Raw genomic sequence first — 21,361 nt, 5'->3', positions numbered from 1 at the left:
TACAGAGTCAATGTGGATGCTATATACAGGGGGTACTGGTACAGAGTCAATGTGGAGGTTATATACAGGGAGTACCGGTACAGAGTCAATGTGGAGGCTATATACAGGGGGTACTGGTACAGAGTCAATGTGGAGGCTATATACAGTGGGTACCGGTACAGAGTCAATGTGAGGAGGCTATATACAGGGGGTACCGGTACAGAGTCAATGTGGAGGCTATATACAGGGGGTACTGGTACAGAGTCAATGTGGAGGCTTTATACAGGGGGTACTGGTACAGAGTCAATGTGAGGAAGCTATATACAGGGGGTACTGGTACAGAGTCAATGTGGAGGCTATATACAGGGGGTACCGGTACAGAGTCAATGTGGAGGCTATATACAGGGGGTACCGGTACAGAGTCAATGTGGAGGTTATATACAGGGGGTACCGGTACAGAGTCAATGTGGAGGTTATATACAGCCGGTACCGGTACAGAGTCAATGTGTCAATGTGCAGGTTATATACAGCCGGTACCGGTACAGAGTCAATGTGGAGGTTATATACAGCCGGTACCGGTACAGAGTCAGTGTGTAGGCTATATACAGGGGGTACCGGTACAGAGTCAATGTGGAGGTTATATACAGGGGGTACCGGTACAGAGTCAATGTGGAGGTTATATACAGGGGGTACCGGTACAGAGTCAATGTGGAGGCTATATACAGCCGGTACCGGTACAGAGTCAATGTGGAGGTTATATACAGCCGGTACCGGTACAGAGTCAATGTGGAGGCTATATACAGGGAGTACTGGTACAGAGTCAATGTGGAGGCTATATACAGGGGGTACTGGTACAGAGTCAATGTGAGGAGGCTATATACAGGGGGTACTGGTACAGAGTCAATGTGGAGGTTATATACAGGGGGTACTGGTACAGAGTCAATGTGAGGAGGCTATATACAGGGGGTACTGGTACAGAGTCAATGTGGAGGCTATATACAGGGAGTACCGGTACAGAGTCAATGTGGAGGCTATATACAGGGGGTACAGGTACAGAGTCAATGTGGAGGCTATATACAGTGGGTACCGGTACAGAGTCAATGTGGAGGCTATATACAGGGGGTACCAGTACAGAGTCAATGTGGAGGCTATATACAGTGGGTACCGGTACAGAGTCATTGTGGAGGCTATATACAGGGGGTACAGGTACAGAGTCAATGTGGAGGCTATATACAGGGTGTACCGGTACAGAGTCAATATGGAGGCTATATACAGGGGGTACCGGTACAGAGTCAATATGGAGGCTATATACAGGGGGTACAGGTACAGAGTCAATGTGGAGGTTATATACAGCCGGTACCGATACAGAGTCAATGTGCAGGTTATATACAGCCGGTACCGGTACAGAGTCAATGTGTCAATGTGCAGGGGCACCGGTGTCGAGGTAATTGAAGTAATTATGTACATGTAGGTAGAGTTATTAAATTGGCTATGTATAGATAATAACAGAGAGTAGCAGCAGCGTGGCAGAGAGAACAGTCTATGACTAGGGTGGCTGGAGTCTTTGACAATTTTTAGGGTCTTCATCTGACACCGCCTGATGTAGAGGTCCTGGATGGCAGGTAACTTGGCCCCGGTGATGTACTGGGCCGTACGCACTACCCTCTGTAGTGCCTTGCGGTCGGAGGCCGAGCAGATGCCATACCAGACAGTGATGCAACCCGTCAGGATGCTCTCGATGGTGCAGCTGTAAAACCTTTTGAGGATCTGAGGACCCATGCCATGCCAGTATATGTAGTCTTCTGAGTGCAGTGGCAGAATAGAGGGTTCAAGTCTAAGGACCACCCATAAGTAAATACATGTGTGATACACTAATGTGTATTAGTATTGCTAATCCACTCCAGTCAGGTGGGTTGTGGAGGCCAGATCTAGGATTTAATCAGAGACCAGGATTACAGGGTGTGTCCTCAGAGGAAGGACACAACTAGGTGTTGATGACTAGCCACCATCACACACACACAGCATTCCTTCATTCGTCACCTCACACAAACACAGCATTCCTTCACCCGTCACCTTACATACATGTACACAACGTGCACTCTGCCGTTAAAAGCCCTCGAGCACTGGAATCTTATTTTTGACTAGAGAGAGTGGAAAACAAAAGAGAGATACTTAAGGACTCGTAAAAGCCCTCGAGCACTGGAATCTTATTTTTGACTAGAGAGAGTGGAAAACAAAAGAGAGATACTTAAGGACTCGTAAAAGCCCTGAAGCACTGATTGAGAATGGAGGTAGCGAACAGGCTCCCTCCTATCTCCAGAACCACCAGCCATTTTCTACCCCACACACGGCTGAACGGGCTGAAGCTCGGAACCACCCACTGCTCCTTCAGTAGGCTGGGATCCAAATCAACCTCCCACGTTACCGACAGGTATGTAGGTGCAGTGGACTGGACTATATGATTCTGGATCTGCTGACTACTGACTTGGGGAAGGCTCTTAACTTCAGATCACAGGCTTCACTCAGACTAGAGTAAATCAGGAGAGATTTGTGTGACTTCTTGAGTTATGCAACCCTTATACATACTGTATGCCTCACTCCATGGCACAGTACTGTCTCACTATCAATACGGGTTAGAATTCATCAACAGTAGTTTCCTGATGGTTGACTGACTGTGGAAGCAGGGTATATATATTGCTGAGCCTATTTTGTCTGTAGGACTTAGTTCTGTGGGGCATGCGTGTCAGCTGCAGCTGTTGTGTGATTTATGAGGCTTCATTCTGTTCTTATGATTTTATCTGGAAGGTTACGGTATGTGACCATTAAATATCATAAAATACAACACATTTGTTTTGATATTATATGTTCTGTTCGTGTTCTATAACAGTTGTGTTATGTGTTCTATAACAGTTGTGTTATGTGTTCTATAACAGTTGTGTTATTGTTTTATTTGTTTTTATTTGTTTTTATTTATAACAGTTGTTTTGACTGTTGTCGATCTGTGAGCCCGTTCTGATATCAAGGGATTATCTGTTTATTTCCACATTGTTTTAAGGAGCTTTTTAAACAGGTTACAGAAATGGGCAATAACGGCCAGTCACCCTGCCCTGTATAGGCCTCGGCTGGACCCGTTTAGCATGTCAAAGGGCTGAGTAGATGGTTTTATCAACGTTCCTCAATGACTAGGCTATCAAGAGAAGAAGTAGGAACATTTCCACCTCACTATAACTGATTGCAAACTAAACTACAGGAAACTACAGTAGAAACTGTGAAACAAAACTACAGGAAGCTACAGTAGAAACTGTGAAACAAAACTACAGGAAACTACAGTTCAAACTGAAGCAAAACTACAGGAAGCTACAGTAGAAATGTTGACACAAAACTACAGTAAACTACAGTGCAAACTGTGAAAGTAAATCACAAAGAGACATTGTGAGAGGAAACAGTACTAGCTGTTTTGGTTTAAGGACCCAAGTCAAAACTAACAGAACATGGATATTAAGGCACTTCAGACTGTCATTTCATCGTCTGAAAAATGACTCTGACACTCATCAACATCGTTCAAGTCATAAACCTAATCCCCGTAAGAATGCCACACTGTCAGAGAGGCCTATAGACACAGGAATCTAAGAGATACTTCTCTGCTGACTAGGAGAGAAGGTTTGATAGAACTGGAAAACACATTCTGATCCTGTGAGGGATCAGTCAGGGAACATACTTCCACTGTCCACCCTCATTGTGTCGCCTCAGGCCTTATGTCTCTGTTTCTCTGTTAATTGAGAATAATGACTACCTGTCTGTACGCTCTACACAGCAGACTGGAACGACCAGCACAATTATTAGTCAAGGGATGTAACTCTGAATTAAATTTTTTACATTTTATTTCACCTTTATTTAACCAGGTAGGCTAGTTGAGAACAAGTTCTGATTTACAATTGCGACCTGGCCAAGATAAAGCAAAGCAATTCGACACAAACAACACGGAGTTACACATGGAATAAACAAACATACAATCAATAACACAAAATAAAAAGTATATTTACAGCGTGTGCAAATGAGGTAGGATAAGGGAGGTGAGGCAATAAATAGGCCATGGTGGCGAAGTAATTACAATTTAGCAATTAAACACTGGAATGGTAGATGTGCAGAAGATGAATGTGCAAGTGGAGATACTGAGATACTGAATCCTTAGGTTATTAGGAGATTAGGTTATAACATTTTCTATGGAACTTGTCAAGGCGTTCATTATGTTAACAGTGTGTTGAATATTATGCAACCACAATCAATGGATTATTTGAATCTCATTTAGATTTTTTTTTTAAAGCCTGGAGAAAATTGGGTGGAAACAGCGCCACAGTGACATCTACTGGCCACACACAGTATCACACCCCCGGGCCAGTATTATTGAGAACAATGGAAACCGGAGTCTTTGTGTCCATCCAGTCCACACTCTCCCTCTCCTCCCTCAGGCCCTGCCTCCTTCCCTCCCTCCCTCCCGCCCTGCATCCCTCCTCCAGCTTTTGTCTCTCCATCTCTGTGGAATCTGGATCCCTCGTCTCTCTATTATTCTCCCGTCTCCGTTTATCTTGGATGTTTTGTTGTTTCCTCCTGTCTATCTGGTTGTCAGGAGCCCCAGTCCCTCCGAGATGAACGGTGAGCCCTGGGCCAGGCCAAGATACCAGGACCAAGCTGCAGCTGAACATTGTATAGCATCCCACCAGGATCAACAACAGCACCCGGACAAACTGTGTCTGGACTCCTTCTGGAGCGAGGTGGAGACCATACGTAGCCAGGGAAGCGGATACACTGACCTTGACACTGACAGCGCCAGACGAGACTCCAGACACTCTGAAGGTAAGAACAGAGACAGAAGAGTTGTGTGTAAGTCAGTCGATTACCTGCATGAGTCTATTGTCTTAATATAAACAGTGAGAATTGGTTGTTATTGTGTTGCCTGTTGTTTTTTGGCGAGTTGTGTTGAACCGTGTGTGTGTGTGTGTGTGTGTGTGTGTGTGTGTGTGTGTGTGTGTGTGTGTGTGTGTGTGTGTGTGTGTGTGTGTGTGTGTGTGTGTGTGTGTGTGTGTGTGTGTGTGTGTGTGTGTGTGTGTGTGTGTGTGTGGGGGGGGGGGGGGGGGGGGGGGGGTGTATGTGAATGTGTGTGCTCTGTATAGAACCGCAATGTTACAATGTACTTTCCCTCTATAAGATCCAGTCTTAGTCGTTACACAGAAGATACAAATGCAATGCATGGAACTGCAGGTAATAGTATAATGTGAACAGTCACATGCATGTACAAAAGTACACACACACACACACACATACATACACACATGTACAAGTACGCAGTATGTAAAGCAGGGTTCTCCCCAAATAATGTAAAAGCTGCACTGCCCCACCTTGTAGACTGAGCTGCACTGCCCCACCTTGTAGACTGAGCTGCACTGCCCCACCTTGTAGACTGAGCTGCACTGCCCCACCTTGTAGACTGAGCTGCACTGCCCCACCTTGTAGACTGAGCTGCACTGCCCCACCTTGTAGACTGAGCTGCACTGCCCCACCTTGTTGACTGAGCTGTACTGCCCCACCTTGTAGACTGAGCTGCACTGCCCCACCTTGTAGACTGAGCTGCACTGCCCCACCTTGTAGACTGAGCTGCATTGCCCCACCTTGTAAACTGAGCTACACTGCCCCACCTTGTAGACTGAGCTGCACTACCCCACCTTGTAGACTGAGCTGCACTGCCCCACCTTATAGACTGAGCTGCACTGCCCCACCTTGTAGACTGAGCTACACTGCCCCACCTTGTAGACTGAGCTGCACTACCCCACCTTGTAGAATGAGCTGCACTGCCCCACCTTGTAGACTGAGCTGCACTGCCCCACCTTGTAGACTGAGCTGCACTGCCCCACCTTGTAGACTGAGCTGCACTGCCCCACCTTGTAGACTGAGCTGCATTGCCCCACCTTGTAGACTGAGCTACACTGCCCCACCTTGTAGACTGAGCTGCACTACCCCACCTTGTAGAATGAGCTGCACTGCCCCACCTTGTAGACTGAGCTGCACTGCCCCACCTTGTAGACTGAGCTGCACTGCCCCACCTTGTAGACTGAGCTGCACTGCCCCACCTTGTAGACTGAGCTGCACTGCCCCACCTTGTAGACTGAGCTGCACTGCCCCACCTTGTAGACTGAGCTGCACTGCCCCACCTTGTAGACTGAGCTGCATTGCCCCACCTTGTAAACTGAGCTACACTGCCCCACCTTGTAGACTGAGCTGCACTGCCCCACCTTGTAGACTGAGCTACACTGCCCCACCTTGTAGACTGAGCTGCACTACCCCACCTTGTAGAATGAGCTGCACTGCCCCACCTTGTAGACTGAGCTGCACTGCCCCACCTTGTAGAATGAGCTGCACTGCCCCACCTTGTAGACTGAGCTGCACTGCCCCACCTTGTAGACTGAGCTGCACTGCCCCACCTTGTAGAATGAGCTGCACTGCCCCACCTTGTAGAATGAGCTGCACTGCCCCACCTTGTAGAATGAGCTGCACTGCCCCACCTTGTAGACTGAGCTGCACTGCCCCACCTTGTAGACTGAGCTGCACTGCCCCACCTTGTAGAATGAGCTGCACTGCCCCACCTTGTAGACTGAGCTGCACTGCCCCACCTTGTAGACTGAGCTGCTCCACTATGTAAAACAAATAAAATATACAGTACCATTCAAAAGTTTGGACACCTACTCATTCAAGGGTTTTTCTTTTCTTTTTACTATTTTCAACATTGTAGAATAGTAGTGAAAACATCAAAACTATGAAAAAACACATATGGAATCATGTGGTAACCACAAAAAGTGTCAAACAATTCAAATAAATGAAAACCCTAGAATGAGTAGGTGTGTCCACACACACACACACACACACACACACACACACACACACACACACACACACACACACACACACACACACACACACACACACACACACACACACACACACACTGTGAATTACAGGAATTGCTCTAGTCTGGCCCTCATAACTATAGTCCATGTTCTGTTGACCATTGAAAAATGAAATTACCAGGATAATTCTAGGAAAAATACTGTGAGAAAATGTTTAAATATGAATTCATTTAAATGTATTAATTTAATCACTGTGTCTGCTAGTTTATTGGTTATTCTTGAAGGTGTTAAATCTCCCAGCCCTCCCCTAGAATGACTCATTAGCGCCACCTAGGGAGAACTCTGTATAGGCTCTGTGATGAAGCTATTATGTAATGACTAGATAGATGTATTTTTGTTCCAGAGGGGGAGCAGGTAGATGAGTCTGTGTAATGACTAAAACTATGTGTTTAAAGTCATGTTTAATAAAGTTGTATTGTATTGTTGTTCCAGAGGGGGAGCAGGTAGATGAGTCTGTGTAATGACTAAAACTATGTGTTTAAAGTCATGTTTAATAAAGTTGTATTGTTGTTCCAGAGGGGGAGCAGGTAGATGAGTCTGTGTAATGACTAAAACTATGTGTTTAAAGTCATGTTTAATAAAGTTGTATTGTATTGCTGTTCCAGAGGGGGAGCAGGAAGAGCGGTGGCTGCAGGATGCCGGTCTGTCCACTCTGATCAGACAGCAGCAGCAGAGACCAGACAGAGACAGGGACAGAGACAGAGACAGTGAGGACCAGGATGTTGACCAGGCCATACTGCTGTCCACTCTGACCCGTACGCAGGCCGCAGCCGTCCAGAGGAGACTTGACTCCTACACACTCTCCCTGAGGAAGAGGAGAAAACCCGTGCCACGTGACGTCAGGGAAATCTTCAGCTCATCAAACTCTTCTATTGCTCAGGTCAGAATGACCGCTGACACATGGTTTAGTACTGTCTTACTGTCAGACTGACCGCTGACACATGGTTTAGTACTGTCTTACTGTCCCACTGACTGCTGACACATTGTTTGTACTGTCTTACTGTCTTACTGTCAGACTGACCGCTTACACATGGTTTAGTACTGTCTTACTGTCTTACTGACCTCTTACACATGGTTTAGTACTGTCTTACTGTCTTACTGACCTCTTACACATGGTTTAGTACTGTCTTACTGACCGCTTACACATGGTTTAGTACTGTCTTACTGTCTTACTGACCGCTTACACATGGTTTAGTACTGTCTTACTGTCTTACTGACCTCTTACCCATGGTTTAGTACTGTCTTACTGTTTTACTGACCTCTTACACATGGTTTAGTACTGTCTTACTGACCGCTGACACATGGTTTAGTACTGTCTTACTGACCGCTTACACATGGTTTAGTACTGTCTTACTGTCTTACTGACCGCTTACACATGGTTTAGTACTGTCTTACTGTCTTACTGACCTCTTACACATGGTTTAGTACTGTCTTACTGACCGCTTACACATGGTTTAGTACTGTCTTACTGTCTTACTGACCGCTGACACATGGTTTAGTACTGTCTTACTGTCTTACTGACCGCTTACACATGGTTTAGTACTGTCTTACTGTCTTACTGACCGCTTACACATGGTTTAGTACTGTCTTACTGACCTCTTACACATGGTTTAGTACTGTCTTACTGTCTTACTGACCTCTTACACATGGTTTAGTACTGTCTTACTGTCTTACTGACCTCTTACACATGGTTTAGTACTGTCTTACTGTCTTACTGTCTTACTGTCTTACTGACCGCTGACACATGGTTTAGTACTGTCTTACTGTCTTACTGACCGCTTAAACATGGTTTAGTACTGTCTTACTGTCTTACTGACCGGTTACACATGGTTTAGTACTGTCTTACTGTCTTACTGACCGGTTACACATGGTTTAGTACTGTCATACTGTCTTACTGACCTCTTACACATGGTTTAGTACTGTCTTACTGTCTTACTGACCTCTTACACATGGTTTAGTACTGTCTTACTGTCAGACTGACCTCTTACACATGGTTTAGTACTGTCTTACTGTCAGACTGACCGCTTACACATGGTTTAGTACTGTCTTACTGACCGCTTACACATGGTTTAGTACTGTCTTACTGTCTTACTGACCGCTTACACATGGTTTAGTACTGTCTTACTGTCTTACTGACCGCTTACACATGGTTTAGTACTGTCTTACTGTCTTACTGACCTCTTACACATGGTTTAGTACTGTCTTACTGTCTTCCTGACCGCTTACACATGGTTTAGTACTGTCTTACTGTCTTCCTGACCGCTTACACATGGTTTAGTACTGTCTTACTGTCTTACTGACCGCTGACACATGGTTTAGTACTGTCTTACTGTCTTCCTGACCTCTTACACATGGTTTAGTACTGTCTTACTGTCTTACTGACCTCTTACACATGGTTTAGTACTGTCTTACTGTCAGACTGACCTCTTACACATGGTTTAGTACTGTCTTACTGTCTTACTGACCTCTTACACATGGTTTAGTACTGTCTTACTGTCTTACTGACCGCTTACACATGGTTTAGTATTGTCTTACTGTCTTACTGACCTCTTACACATGGTTTAGTACTGTCTTACTGTCTTACTGACCTCTTACACATGGTTTAGTACTGTCTTACTGTCAGACTGACCTCTTACACATGGTTTAGTACTGTCTTACTGTCTTACTGACCTCTTACACATGGTTTAGTACTGTCTTACTGTCAGACTGACCTCTTACACATGGTTTAGTACTGTCTTACTGTCTTACTGACCGCTGACACATGGTTTAGTACTGTCTTACTGTCTTACTGACCGCTTACACATGGTTTAGTACTGTCTTACTGTCTTACTGACCGCTTACACATGGTTTAGTACTGTCTTACTGACCTCTTACACATGGTTTAGTACTGTCTTACTGTCTTACTGACCTCTTACACATGGTTTAGTACTGTCTTACTGTCTTCCTGACCGCTTACACATGGTTTAGTACTGTCTTACTGTCTTACTGACCGCTTACACATGGTTTAGTACTGTCTTACTGTCTTACTGACCGCTTACACATGGTTTAGTACTGTCTTACTGTCAGACTGACCGCTGACACATGGTTTAGTACTGTCTTACTGTCTTACTAACCGCTGACACATGGTTTAGTACTGTCTTAATGTCTTACTGACCGCTTACACATGGTTTAGTACTGTCTTACTGTCTTACTGACCTCTTACACATGGTTTAGTACTGTCTTACTGTCAGACTGACCGCTTACACATGGTTTAGTACTGTCTTACTGACCGCTTACACATGGTTTAGTACTGTCTTACTGTCTTACTGACCGCTTACACATGGTTTAGTACTGTCTTACTGTCTTACTGACCTCTTACACATGGTTTAGTACTGTCTTACTGTCTTACTGACCGCTTACACATGGTTTAGTACTGTCTTACTGACCGCTTACACATGGTTTAGTACTGTCTTACTGTCTTACTGACCTCTTACACATGGTTTAGTACTGTCTTACTTTCTTACTGACCGCTGACACATGGTTTAGTACTGTCTTACTGACCGCTTACACATGGTTTAGTACTGTCTTACTGTCTTACTGACCTCTTACACATGGTTTAGTACTGTCTTACTGTCTTCCTGACCGCTTACACATGGTTTAGTACTGTCTTACTGTCTTCCTGACCGCTTACACATGGTTTAGTACTGTCTTACTGTCTTACTGACCGCTGACACATGGTTTAGTACTGTCTTACTGTCTTCCTGACCTCTTACACATGGTTTAGTACTGTCTTACAGTCTTACTGACCTCTTACACATGGTTTAGTACTGTCTTACTGACCTCTTACACATGGTTTAGTACTGTCTTACTGTCTTACTGACCGCTTACACATGGTTTAGTACTGTCTTACTGTCTTACTGACCGCTTACACATGGTTTAGTACTGTCTTACTGTCAGACTGACCTCTTACACATGGTTTAGTACTGTCTTACTGTCAGACTGACCGCTTACACATGGTTTAGTACTGTCTTACTGACCGCTTACACATGGTTTAGTACTGTCTTACTGTCTTACTGACCGCTTACACATGGTTTAGTACTGTCTTACTGTCTTACTGACCTCTTACACATGGTTTAGTGCTGTCTTACTGTCTTACTGACCTCTTACACATGGTTTAGTACTGTCTTACTGTCTTACTGACCGCTTACACATGGTTTAGTACTGTCTTACTGTCTTACTGACCGCTTACACATGGTTTAGTACTGTCATACTGTCTTACTGACCGCTTACACATGGTTTAGTACTGTCTTACTGTCTTACTGACCGCTTACACATGGTTTAGTACTGTCTTACTGTCTTACTGACCGCTTACACATGGTTTAGTACTGTCTTACTGACCTCTTACACATGGTTTAGTACTGTCTTACTGTCTTACTGACCGCTTACACATGGTTTAGTACTGTCTTACTGTCTTACTGACCGCTTACACATGGTTTAGTACTGTCTTACTGTCTTACTGACCTCTTACACATGGTTTAGTACTGTCTTACTGTCTTACTGACCTCTTACACATGGTTTAGTACTGTCTTACTGTCTTACTGACCGCTTACACATGGTTTAGTACTGTCTTACTGTCTTACTGACCGCTTACACATGGTTTAGTACTGTCTTACTGTCTTACTGACCGCTTACACATGGTTTAGTACTGTCTTACTGTCAGACTGACCGCTGACACATGGTTTAGTACTGTCTTACTGTCTTACTAACCGCTGACACATGGTTTAGTACTGTCTTAATGTCTTACTGACCGCTTACACATGGTTTAGTACTGTCTTACTGTCTTACTGACCTCTTACACATGGTTTAGTACTGTCTTACTGTCTTACTGACCTCTTACACATGGTTTAGTACTGTCTTACTGTCTTACTGACCGCTTACACATGGTTTAGTACTGTCTTACTGACCGCTTACACATGGTTTAGTACTGTCTTACTGTCTTACTGACCTCTTACACATGGTTTAGTACTGTCTTACTTTCTTACTGACCGCTGACACATGGTTTAGTACTGTCTTACTGACCGCTTACACATGGTTTAGTACTGTCTTACTGTCTTACTGACCTCTTACACATGGTTTAGTACTGTCTTACTGTCTTCCTGACCGCTTACACATGGTTTAGTACTGTCTTACTGTCTTCCTGACCGCTTACACATGGTTTAGTACTGTCTTACTGTCTTACTGACCGCTGACACATGGTTTAGTACTGTCTTACTGTCTTCCTGACCTCTTACACATGGTTTAGTACTGTCTTACAGTCTTACTGACCTCTTACACATGGTTTAGTACTGTCTTACTGACCTCTTACACATGGTTTAGTACTGTCTTACTGTCTTACTGACCGCTTACACATGGTTTAGTACTGTCTTACTGTCTTACTGACCGCTTACACATGGTTTAGTACTGTCTTACTGTCAGACTGACCTCTTACACATGGTTTAGTACTGTCTTACTGTCAGACTGACCGCTTACACATGGTTTAGTACTGTCTTACTGACCGCTTACACATGGTTTAGTACTGTCTTACTGTCTTACTGACCGCTTACACATGGTTTAGTACTGTCTTACTGTCTTACTGACCTCTTACACATGGTTTAGTACTGTCTTACTGTCTTACTGACCTCTTACACATGGTTTAGTACTGTCTTACTGTCTTACTGACCGCTTACACATGGTTTAGTACTGTCTTACTGTCTTACTGACCGCTTACACATGGTTTAGTACTGTCATACTGTCTTACTGACCGCTTACACATGGTTTAGTACTGTCTTACTGTCTTACTGACCGCTTACACATGGTTTAGTACTGTCTTACTGTCTTACTGACCGCTTACACATGGTTTAGTACTGTCTTACTGACCGCTTACACATGGTTTAGTACTGTCTTACTGTCTTACTGACCGCTTACACATGGTTTAGTACTGTCTTACTGTCTTACTGACCGCTTACACATGGTTTAGTACTGTCTTACTGTCTTACTGACCTCTTACACATGGTTTAGTACTGTCTTACTGTCTTACTGACCTCTTACACATGGTTTAGTACTGTCTTACTGTCTTACTGACCGCTTACACATGGTTTAGTACTGTCTTACTGTCTTACTGACCGCTTACACATGGTTTAGTACTGTCTTACTGTCTTACTGACCGCTTACACATGGTTTAGTACTGTCTTACTGTCAGACTGACCGCTGACACATGGTTTAGTACTGTCTTACTGTCTTACTAACCGCTGACACATGGTTTAGTACTGTCTTAATGTCTTACTGACCGCTTACACATGGTTTAGTACTGTCTTACTGTCTTACTGACCTCTTACACATGGTTTAGTACTGTCTTACTGTCAGACTGACCGCTTACACATGGTTTAGTACTGTCTTACTGACCGCTTACACATGGTTTAGTACTGTCTTACTGTCTTACTGACCGCTTACACATGGTTTAGTACTGTCTTACTGTCTTACTGACCGCTTACACATGGTTTAGTATTGTCTTACTGTCTTACTGACCACTTACACATGGTTTAGTATTGTCTTACTGACCTCTTACACATGGTTTAGTACTGTCTTACTGACCTCTTACACATGGTTTAGTACTGTCTTACTGTCTTACTGACCGCTTACACATGGTTTAGTACTGTCTTACTGACCTCTTACACATGGTTTAGTACTGTCTTACTGTCTTACTGACCGCTTACACATGGTTTAGTACTGTCTTACTGTCTTACTGACCGCTTACACATGGTTTAGTACTGTCTTACTGACCTCTTACACATGGTTTAGTACTGTCTTACTGACCTCTTACACATGGTTTAGTACTGTCTTACTGTCTTACTGACTGCTTACACATGGCTTAGTACTGTCTTACTGACCGCTTACACATGGTTTAGTACTGTCTTACTGTCTTACTGACCGCTTACACATGGTTTAGTACTGTCTTACTGTCTTACTGACCTCTTACACATGGTTTAGTACTGTCTTACTGTCTTACTGACCGCTTACACATGGTTTAGTACTGTCTTACTGTCTTACTGACCGCTTACACATGGTTTAGTACTGTCTTACTGTCTTACTGACCGCTTACACATGGTTTAGTACTGTCTTACTGTCTTACTGACCGCTTACACATGGTTTAGTACTGTCTTACTGACCTCTTACACATGGTTTAGTACTGTCTTACTGACCTCTTACACATGGTTTAGTACTGTCTTACTGTCTTACTGACTGCTTACACATGGTTTAGTACTGTCTTACTGACCTCTTACACATGGTTTAGTACTGTCTTACTGTCTTACTGACTGCTTACACATGGTTTAGTACTGTCTTACTGACTGCTTACACATGGTTTAGTACTGTCTTACTGTCTTACTGACCGCTTACACATGGTTTAGTACTGTCTTACTGTCTTACTGACTGCTTACACATGGTTTAGTACTGTCTTACTGACCGCTGACACATGGTTAATACTGTCTTATTGTCCCACTGACTGCTGACACGTTGTTAGTACTGTCTTACTGTCTTACTGACCGCTGACACATGGTTTAGTACTGTCTTACTGTCTTACTGACTGCTTACACATGGTTTAGTACTGTCTTACTGTCTTACTGACCGCTTACACATGGTTTAGTACTGTCTTACTGTCTTACTGACCGCTGACACATGGTTTAGTACTGTCTTACTGACCTCTTACACATGGTTTAGCACTGTCTTACTGTCAGACTGACCGCTTACACATGGTTTAGTACTGTCTTACTGACCTCTTACACATGGTTTAGTACTGTCTTACTGACCTCTTACACATGGTTTAGTATTGTCTTACTGTCAGACTGACCGCTTACACATGGTTTAGTACTGTCTTACTGTCTTACTGACCTCTTACACATGGTTTAGTACTGTCTTACTGTCAGACTGCCCGCTGACACATGGTTTAGTACTGTCTTACTGTCTTACTGACCGCTTACACATGGTTTAGTACTGTCTTACTGTCTTACTGACCTCTTACACATGGTTTAGTACTGTCTTACTGTCAGACTGACCGCTTACACATGGTTTAGTACTGTCTTACTGACCGCTTACACATGGTTTAGTACTGTCTTACTGTCTTACTGACCGCTTACACATGGTTTAGTACTGTCTTACTGTCTTACTGACCGCTTACACATGGTTCAATATTGTCTTACTGTCTTACTGACCGCTTACACATGGTTTAGTATTGTCTTACTGACCTCTTACACATGGTTTAGTACTGTCTTACTGACCTCTTACACATGGTTTAGTACTGTCTTACTGTCTTACTGACCGCTTACACATGGTTTAGTACTGTCTTACTGACCTCTTACACATGGTTTAGTACTGTCTTACTGTCTTACTGACCGCTTACACATGGTTTAGTACTGTCTTACTGTCTTACTGACCGCTTACACATGGTTTAGTACTGTCTTACTGACCTCTTACACATGGTTTAGTACTGTCTTACTGACGTCTTACACATGGTTTAGTACTGTCTTACTGTCTTACTGACTGCTTACACATGGCTTAGTACTGTCTTACTGACCGCTTACACATGGTTTAGTACTGTCTTACTGTCTTACTGACCGCTTACACATGGTTTAGTACTGTCTTACTGTCTTACTGACCGCTTACACATGGTTTAGTACTGTCTTACTGTCTTACTGACCGCTTACACATGGTTTAGTACTGTCTTACTGTCTTACTGACCGCTTACACATGGTTTAGTACTGTCTTACTGTCTTACTGACCGCTTACACATGGTTTAGTACTGTCTTACTGTCTTACTGACCGCTTACACATGGTTTAGTACTGTCTTACTGACCTCTTACACATGGTTTAGTACTGTCTTACTGACCTCTTACACATGGTTTAGTACTGTCTTACTGTCTTACTGACTGCTTACACATGGTTTAGTACTGTCTTACTGACCTCTTACACATGGTTTAGTACTGTCTTACTGTCTTACTGACTGCTTACACATGGTTTAGTACTGTCTTACTGACCGCTTACACATGGTTTAGTACTGTCTTACTGTCTTACTGACCGCTTACACATGGTTTAGTACTGTCTTACTGTCTTACTGACCTCTTACACATGGTTTAGTACTGTCTTACTGTCTTACTGACCTCTTACACATGGTTTAGTACTGTCTTACTGTCTTACTGACCGCTTACACATGGTTTAGTACTGTCTTACTGTCTTACTGACCGCTTACACATGGTTTAGTACTGTCATACTTTCTTACTGACCGCTTACACATGGTTTAGTACTGTCTTACTGTCTTACTGACCGCTTACACATGGTTTAGTACTGTCTTACTGTCTTACTGACCGCTTACACATGGTTTAGTACTGTCTTACTGACCGCTTACACATGGTTTAGTACTGTCTTACTGTCTTACTGACCGCTTACACATGGTTTAGTACTGTCTTACTGTCTTACTGACCGCTTACACATGGTTTAGTACTGTCTTACTGTCTTACTGACCTCTTACACATGGTTTAGTACTGTCTTACTGTCTTACTGACCTCTTACACATGGTTTAGTACTGTCTTACTGTCTTACTGACCGCTTACACATGGTTTAGTACTGTCTTACTGTCTTACTGACCGCTTACACATGGTTTAGTACTGTCTTACTGTCTTACTGACCGCTTACACATGGTTTAGTACTGTCTTACTGTCAGACTGACCGCTGACACATGGTTTAGTACTGTCTTACTGTCTTACTAACCGCTGACACATGGTTTAGTACTGTCTTAATGTCTTACTGACCGCTTACACATGGTTTAGTACTGTCTTACTGTCTTACTGACCTCTAACACATGGTTTAGTACTGTCTTACTGTCAGACTGACCGCTTACACATGGTTTAGTACTGTCTTACTGACCGCTTACACATGGTTTAGTACTGTCTTACTGTCTTACTGACCGCTTACACATGGTTTAGTACTGTCTTACTGTCTTACTGACCGCTTACACATGGTTTAGTATTGTCTTACTGTCTTACTGACCACTTACACATGGTTTAGTATTGTCTTACTGACCTCTTACACATGGTTTAGTACTGTCTTACTGACCTCTTACACATGGTTTAGTACTGTCTTACTGTCTTACTGACCGCTTACACATGGTTTAGTACTGTCTTACTGACCTCTTACACATGGTTTAGTACTGTCTTACTGTCTTACTGACCGCTTACACATGGTTTAGTACTGTCTTACTGTCTTACTGACCGCTTACACATGGTTTAGTACTGTCTTACTGACCTCTTACACATGGTTTAGTACTGTCTTACTGACCTCTTACACATGGTTTAGTACTGTCTTACTGTCTTACTGACTGCTTACACATGGCTTAGTACTGTCTTACTGACCGCTTACACATGGTTTAGTACTGTCTTACTGTCTTACTGACCGCTTACACATGGTTTAGTACTGTCTTACTGTCTTACTGACCTCTTACACATGGTTTAGTACTGTCTTACTGTCTTACTGACCGCTTACACATGGTTTAGTACTGTCTTACTGTCTTACTGACCGCTTACACATGGTTTAGTACTGTCTTACTGTCTTACTGACCGCTTACACATGGTTTAGTACTGTCTTACTGTCTTACTGACCGCTTACACATGGTTTAGTACTGTCTTACTGACCTCTTACACATGGTTTAGTACTGTCTTACTGACCTCTTACACATGGTTTAGTACTGTCTTACTGTCTTACTGACTGCTTACACATGGTTTAGTACTGTCTTACTGACCTCTTACACATGGTTTAGTACTGTCTTACTGTCTTACTGACTGCTTACACATGGTTTAGTACTGTCTTACTGACTGCTTACACATGGTTTAGTACTGTCTTACTGTCTTACTGACCGCTTACACATGGTTTAGTACTGTCTTACTGTCTTACTGACTGCTTACACATGGTTTAGTACTGTCTTACTGACCGCTGACACATGGTTAATACTGTCTTATTGTCCCACTGACTGCTGACACGTTGTTAGTACTGTCTTACTGTCTTACTGACCGCTGACACATGGTTTAGTACTGTCTTACTGTCTTACTGACTGCTTACACATGGTTTAGTACTGTCTTACTGTCTTACTGACCGCTTACACATGGTTTAGTACTGTCTTACTGTCTTACTGACCGCTGACACATGGTTTAGTACTGTCTTACTGACCTCTTACACATGGTTTAGCACTGTCTTACTGTCAGACTGACCGCTTACACATGGTTTAGTACTGTCTTACTGACCTCTTACACATGGTTTAGTACTGTCTTACTGACCTCTTACACATGGTTTAGTATTGTCTTACTGTCAGACTGACCGCTTACACATGGTTTAGTACTGTCTTACTGTCTTACTGACCTCTTACACATGGTTTAGTACTGTCTTACTGTCAGACTGCCCGCTGACACATGGTTTAGTACTGTCTTACTGTCTTACTGACCGCTTACACATGGTTTAGTACTGTCTTACTGTCTTACTGACCTCTTACACATGGTTTAGTACTGTCTTACTGTCAGACTGACCGCTTACACATGGTTTAGTACTGTCTTACTGACCGCTTACACATGGTTTAGTACTGTCTTACTGTCTTACTGACCGCTTACACATGGTTTAGTACTGTCTTACTGTCTTACTGACCGCTTACACATGGTTTAATATTGTCTTACTGTCTTACTGACCGCTTACACATGGTTTAGTATTGTCTTACTGACCTCTTACACATGGTTTAGTACTGTCTTACTGACCTCTTACACATGGTTTAGTACTGTCTTACTGTCTTACTGACCGCTTACACATGGTTTAGTACTGTCTTACTGACCTCTTACACATGGTTTAGTACTGTCTTACTGTCTTACTGACCGCTTACACATGGTTTAGTACTGTCTTACTGTCTTACTGACCGCTTACACATGGTTTAGTACTGTCTTACTGACCTCTTACACATGGTTTAGTACTGTCTTACTGACGTCTTACACATGGTTTAGTACTGTCTTACTGTCTTACTGACTGCTTACACATGGCTTAGTACTGTCTTACTGACCGCTTACACATGGTTTAGTACTGTCTTACTGTCTTACTGACCGCTTACACATGGTTTAGTACTGTCTTACTGTCTTACTGACCGCTTACACATGGTTTAGTACTGTCTTACTGTCTTACTGACCGCTTACACATGGTTTAGTACTGTCTTACTGTCTTACTGACCGCTTACACATGGTTTAGTACTGTCTTACTGTCTTACTGACCGCTTACACATGGTTTAGTACTGTCTTACTGTCTTACTGACCGCTTACACATGGTTTAGTACTGTCTTACTGACCTCTTACACATGGTTTAGTACTGTCTTACTGACCTCTTACACATGGTTTAGTACTGTCTTACTGTCTTACTGACTGCTTACACATGGTTTAGTACTGTCTTACTGACCTCTTACACATGGTTTAGTACTGTCTTACTGTCTTACTGACTGCTTACACATGGTTTAGTACTGTCTTACTGACCGCTTACACATGGTTTAGTACTGTCTTACTGTCTTACTGACCGCTTACACATGGTTTAGTACTGTCTTACTGTCTTACTGACTGCTTACACATGGTTTAGTACTGTCTTACTGACCGCTGACACATGGTTAATACTGTCTTATTGTCCCACTGACTGCTGACACGTTGTTAGTACTGTCTTACTGTCTTACTGACCGCTGACACATGGTTTAGTACTGTCTTACTGTCTTACTGACTGCTTACACATGGTTTAGTACTGTCTTACTGTCTTACTGACCGCTTACACATGGTTTAGTACTGTCTTACTGTCTTACTGACCGCTGACACATGGTTTAGTACTGTCTTACTGACCTCTTACACATGGTTTAGCACTGTCTTACTGTCAGACTGACCGCTTACACATGGTTTAGTACTGTCTTACTGACCTCTTACACATGGTTTAGTACTGTCTTACTGACCTCTTACACATGGTTTAGTATTGTCTTACTGTCAGACTGACCGCTTACACATGGTTTAGTACTGTCTTACTGTCTTACTGACCTCTTACACATGGTTTAGTACTGTCTTACTGTCAGACTGCCCGCTGACACATGGTTTAGTACTGTCTTACTGTCTTACTGACCTCTTACACATGGTTTAGTACTGTCTTACTGTCTTACTGACCGCTTACACATGGTTTAGTACTGTCTTACTGTCTTACTGACCGCTTACACATGGTTTAGTACTGTCTTACTGTCTTACTGACCGCTTACACATGGTTTAGTATTGTCTTACTGACCTCTTACACATGGTTTAGTACTGTCTTACTGACCTCTTACCCATGGTTTAGTACTGTCTTACTGTCTTACTGACCGCTTACACATGGTTTAGTACTGTCTTACTGTCAGACTGACCGCTTACACATGGTTTAGTACTGTCTTACTGACCGCTGACACATGGTTAATACTGTCTTATTGTCCCACTGACTGCTGACACGTTGTTAGTACTGTCTTACTGTCTTACTGACCTCTGACACATGGTTTAGTACTGTCTTACTGACCGCTTACACATGGTTTAGTACTGTCTTACTGACCGCTTACACATGGTTTAGTACTGTCTTACTGTCTTACTGACCGCTTACACATGGTTTAGTACTGTCTTACTGTCTTACTGACCGCTTACACATGGTTTAGTACTGTCATACTGTCTTACTGACCGCTTACACATGGTTTAGTACTGTCTTACTGTCTTACTGACCGCTTACACATGGTTTAGTACTGTCTTACTGTCTTACTGACCGCTTACACATTGTTTAGTACTGTCTTACTGACCTCTTACACATGGTTTAGTACTGTCTTACTGACCTCTTACACATGGTTTAGTACTGTCTTACTGTCTTACTGACTGCTTACACATGGTTTAGTACTGTCTTACTGACCTCTTACACATGGTTTAGTACTGTCTTACTGTCTTACTGACTGCTTACACATGGTTTAGTACTGTCTTACTGACCTCTTACACATGGTTTAGTACTGTCTTACTGACCTCTTACACATGGTTTAGTACTGTCTTACTGTCTTACTGACTGCTTACACATGTTTTAGTACTGTCTTACTGACCGCTGACACATGGTTAATACTGTCTTATTGTCCCACTGACTGCTGACACGTTGTTAGTACTGTCTTACTGTCTTACTGACCTCTGACACATGGTTTAGTACTGTCTTACTGACCGCTTACACATTGTTTAGTACTGTCTTACTGACCTCTTACACATGGTTTAGTACTGTCTTACTGACCTCTTACACATGGTTTAGTACTGTCTTACTGTCTTACTGACTGCTTACACATGGTTTAGTACTGTCTTACTGACCTCTTACACATG

General features: G+C 43.1%; 1 protein-coding gene across 2 annotated transcripts in view; it reads left to right on the top strand.

The window, feature by feature from the left end:
- The window catches only part of LOC129851493 (rho GTPase-activating protein 40-like), a 68,631-nt gene that overhangs the window by 22,957 nt on the left and 24,313 nt on the right, over window positions 1-21,361 (top strand). Inside the window, exons 1-3 of one of the 2 annotated variants that reach the window (XM_055918072.1) lie at window positions 1,967-2,410; window positions 4,607-4,833; window positions 7,544-7,818. In XM_055918072.1, the coding sequence (XP_055774047.1) occupies window positions 2,265-2,410; window positions 4,607-4,833; window positions 7,544-7,818 (648 nt within the window). In that variant the 5' untranslated portion in view covers window positions 1,967-2,264. Of the gene's footprint in view, window positions 1-1,966; window positions 2,411-4,606; window positions 4,834-7,543; window positions 7,819-21,361 lie in introns of those variants that run through there. The other variant, XM_055918073.1, reaches the window with a different exon arrangement.

This window comes from Salvelinus fontinalis, chromosome 3 (genome assembly GCF_029448725.1).
Source record: "Salvelinus fontinalis isolate EN_2023a chromosome 3, ASM2944872v1, whole genome shotgun sequence".
Lineage (NCBI taxonomy): Eukaryota > Metazoa > Chordata > Actinopteri > Salmoniformes > Salmonidae > Salvelinus > Salvelinus fontinalis.
This window is presented reverse-complemented; position numbering and strand designations above follow the sequence as displayed.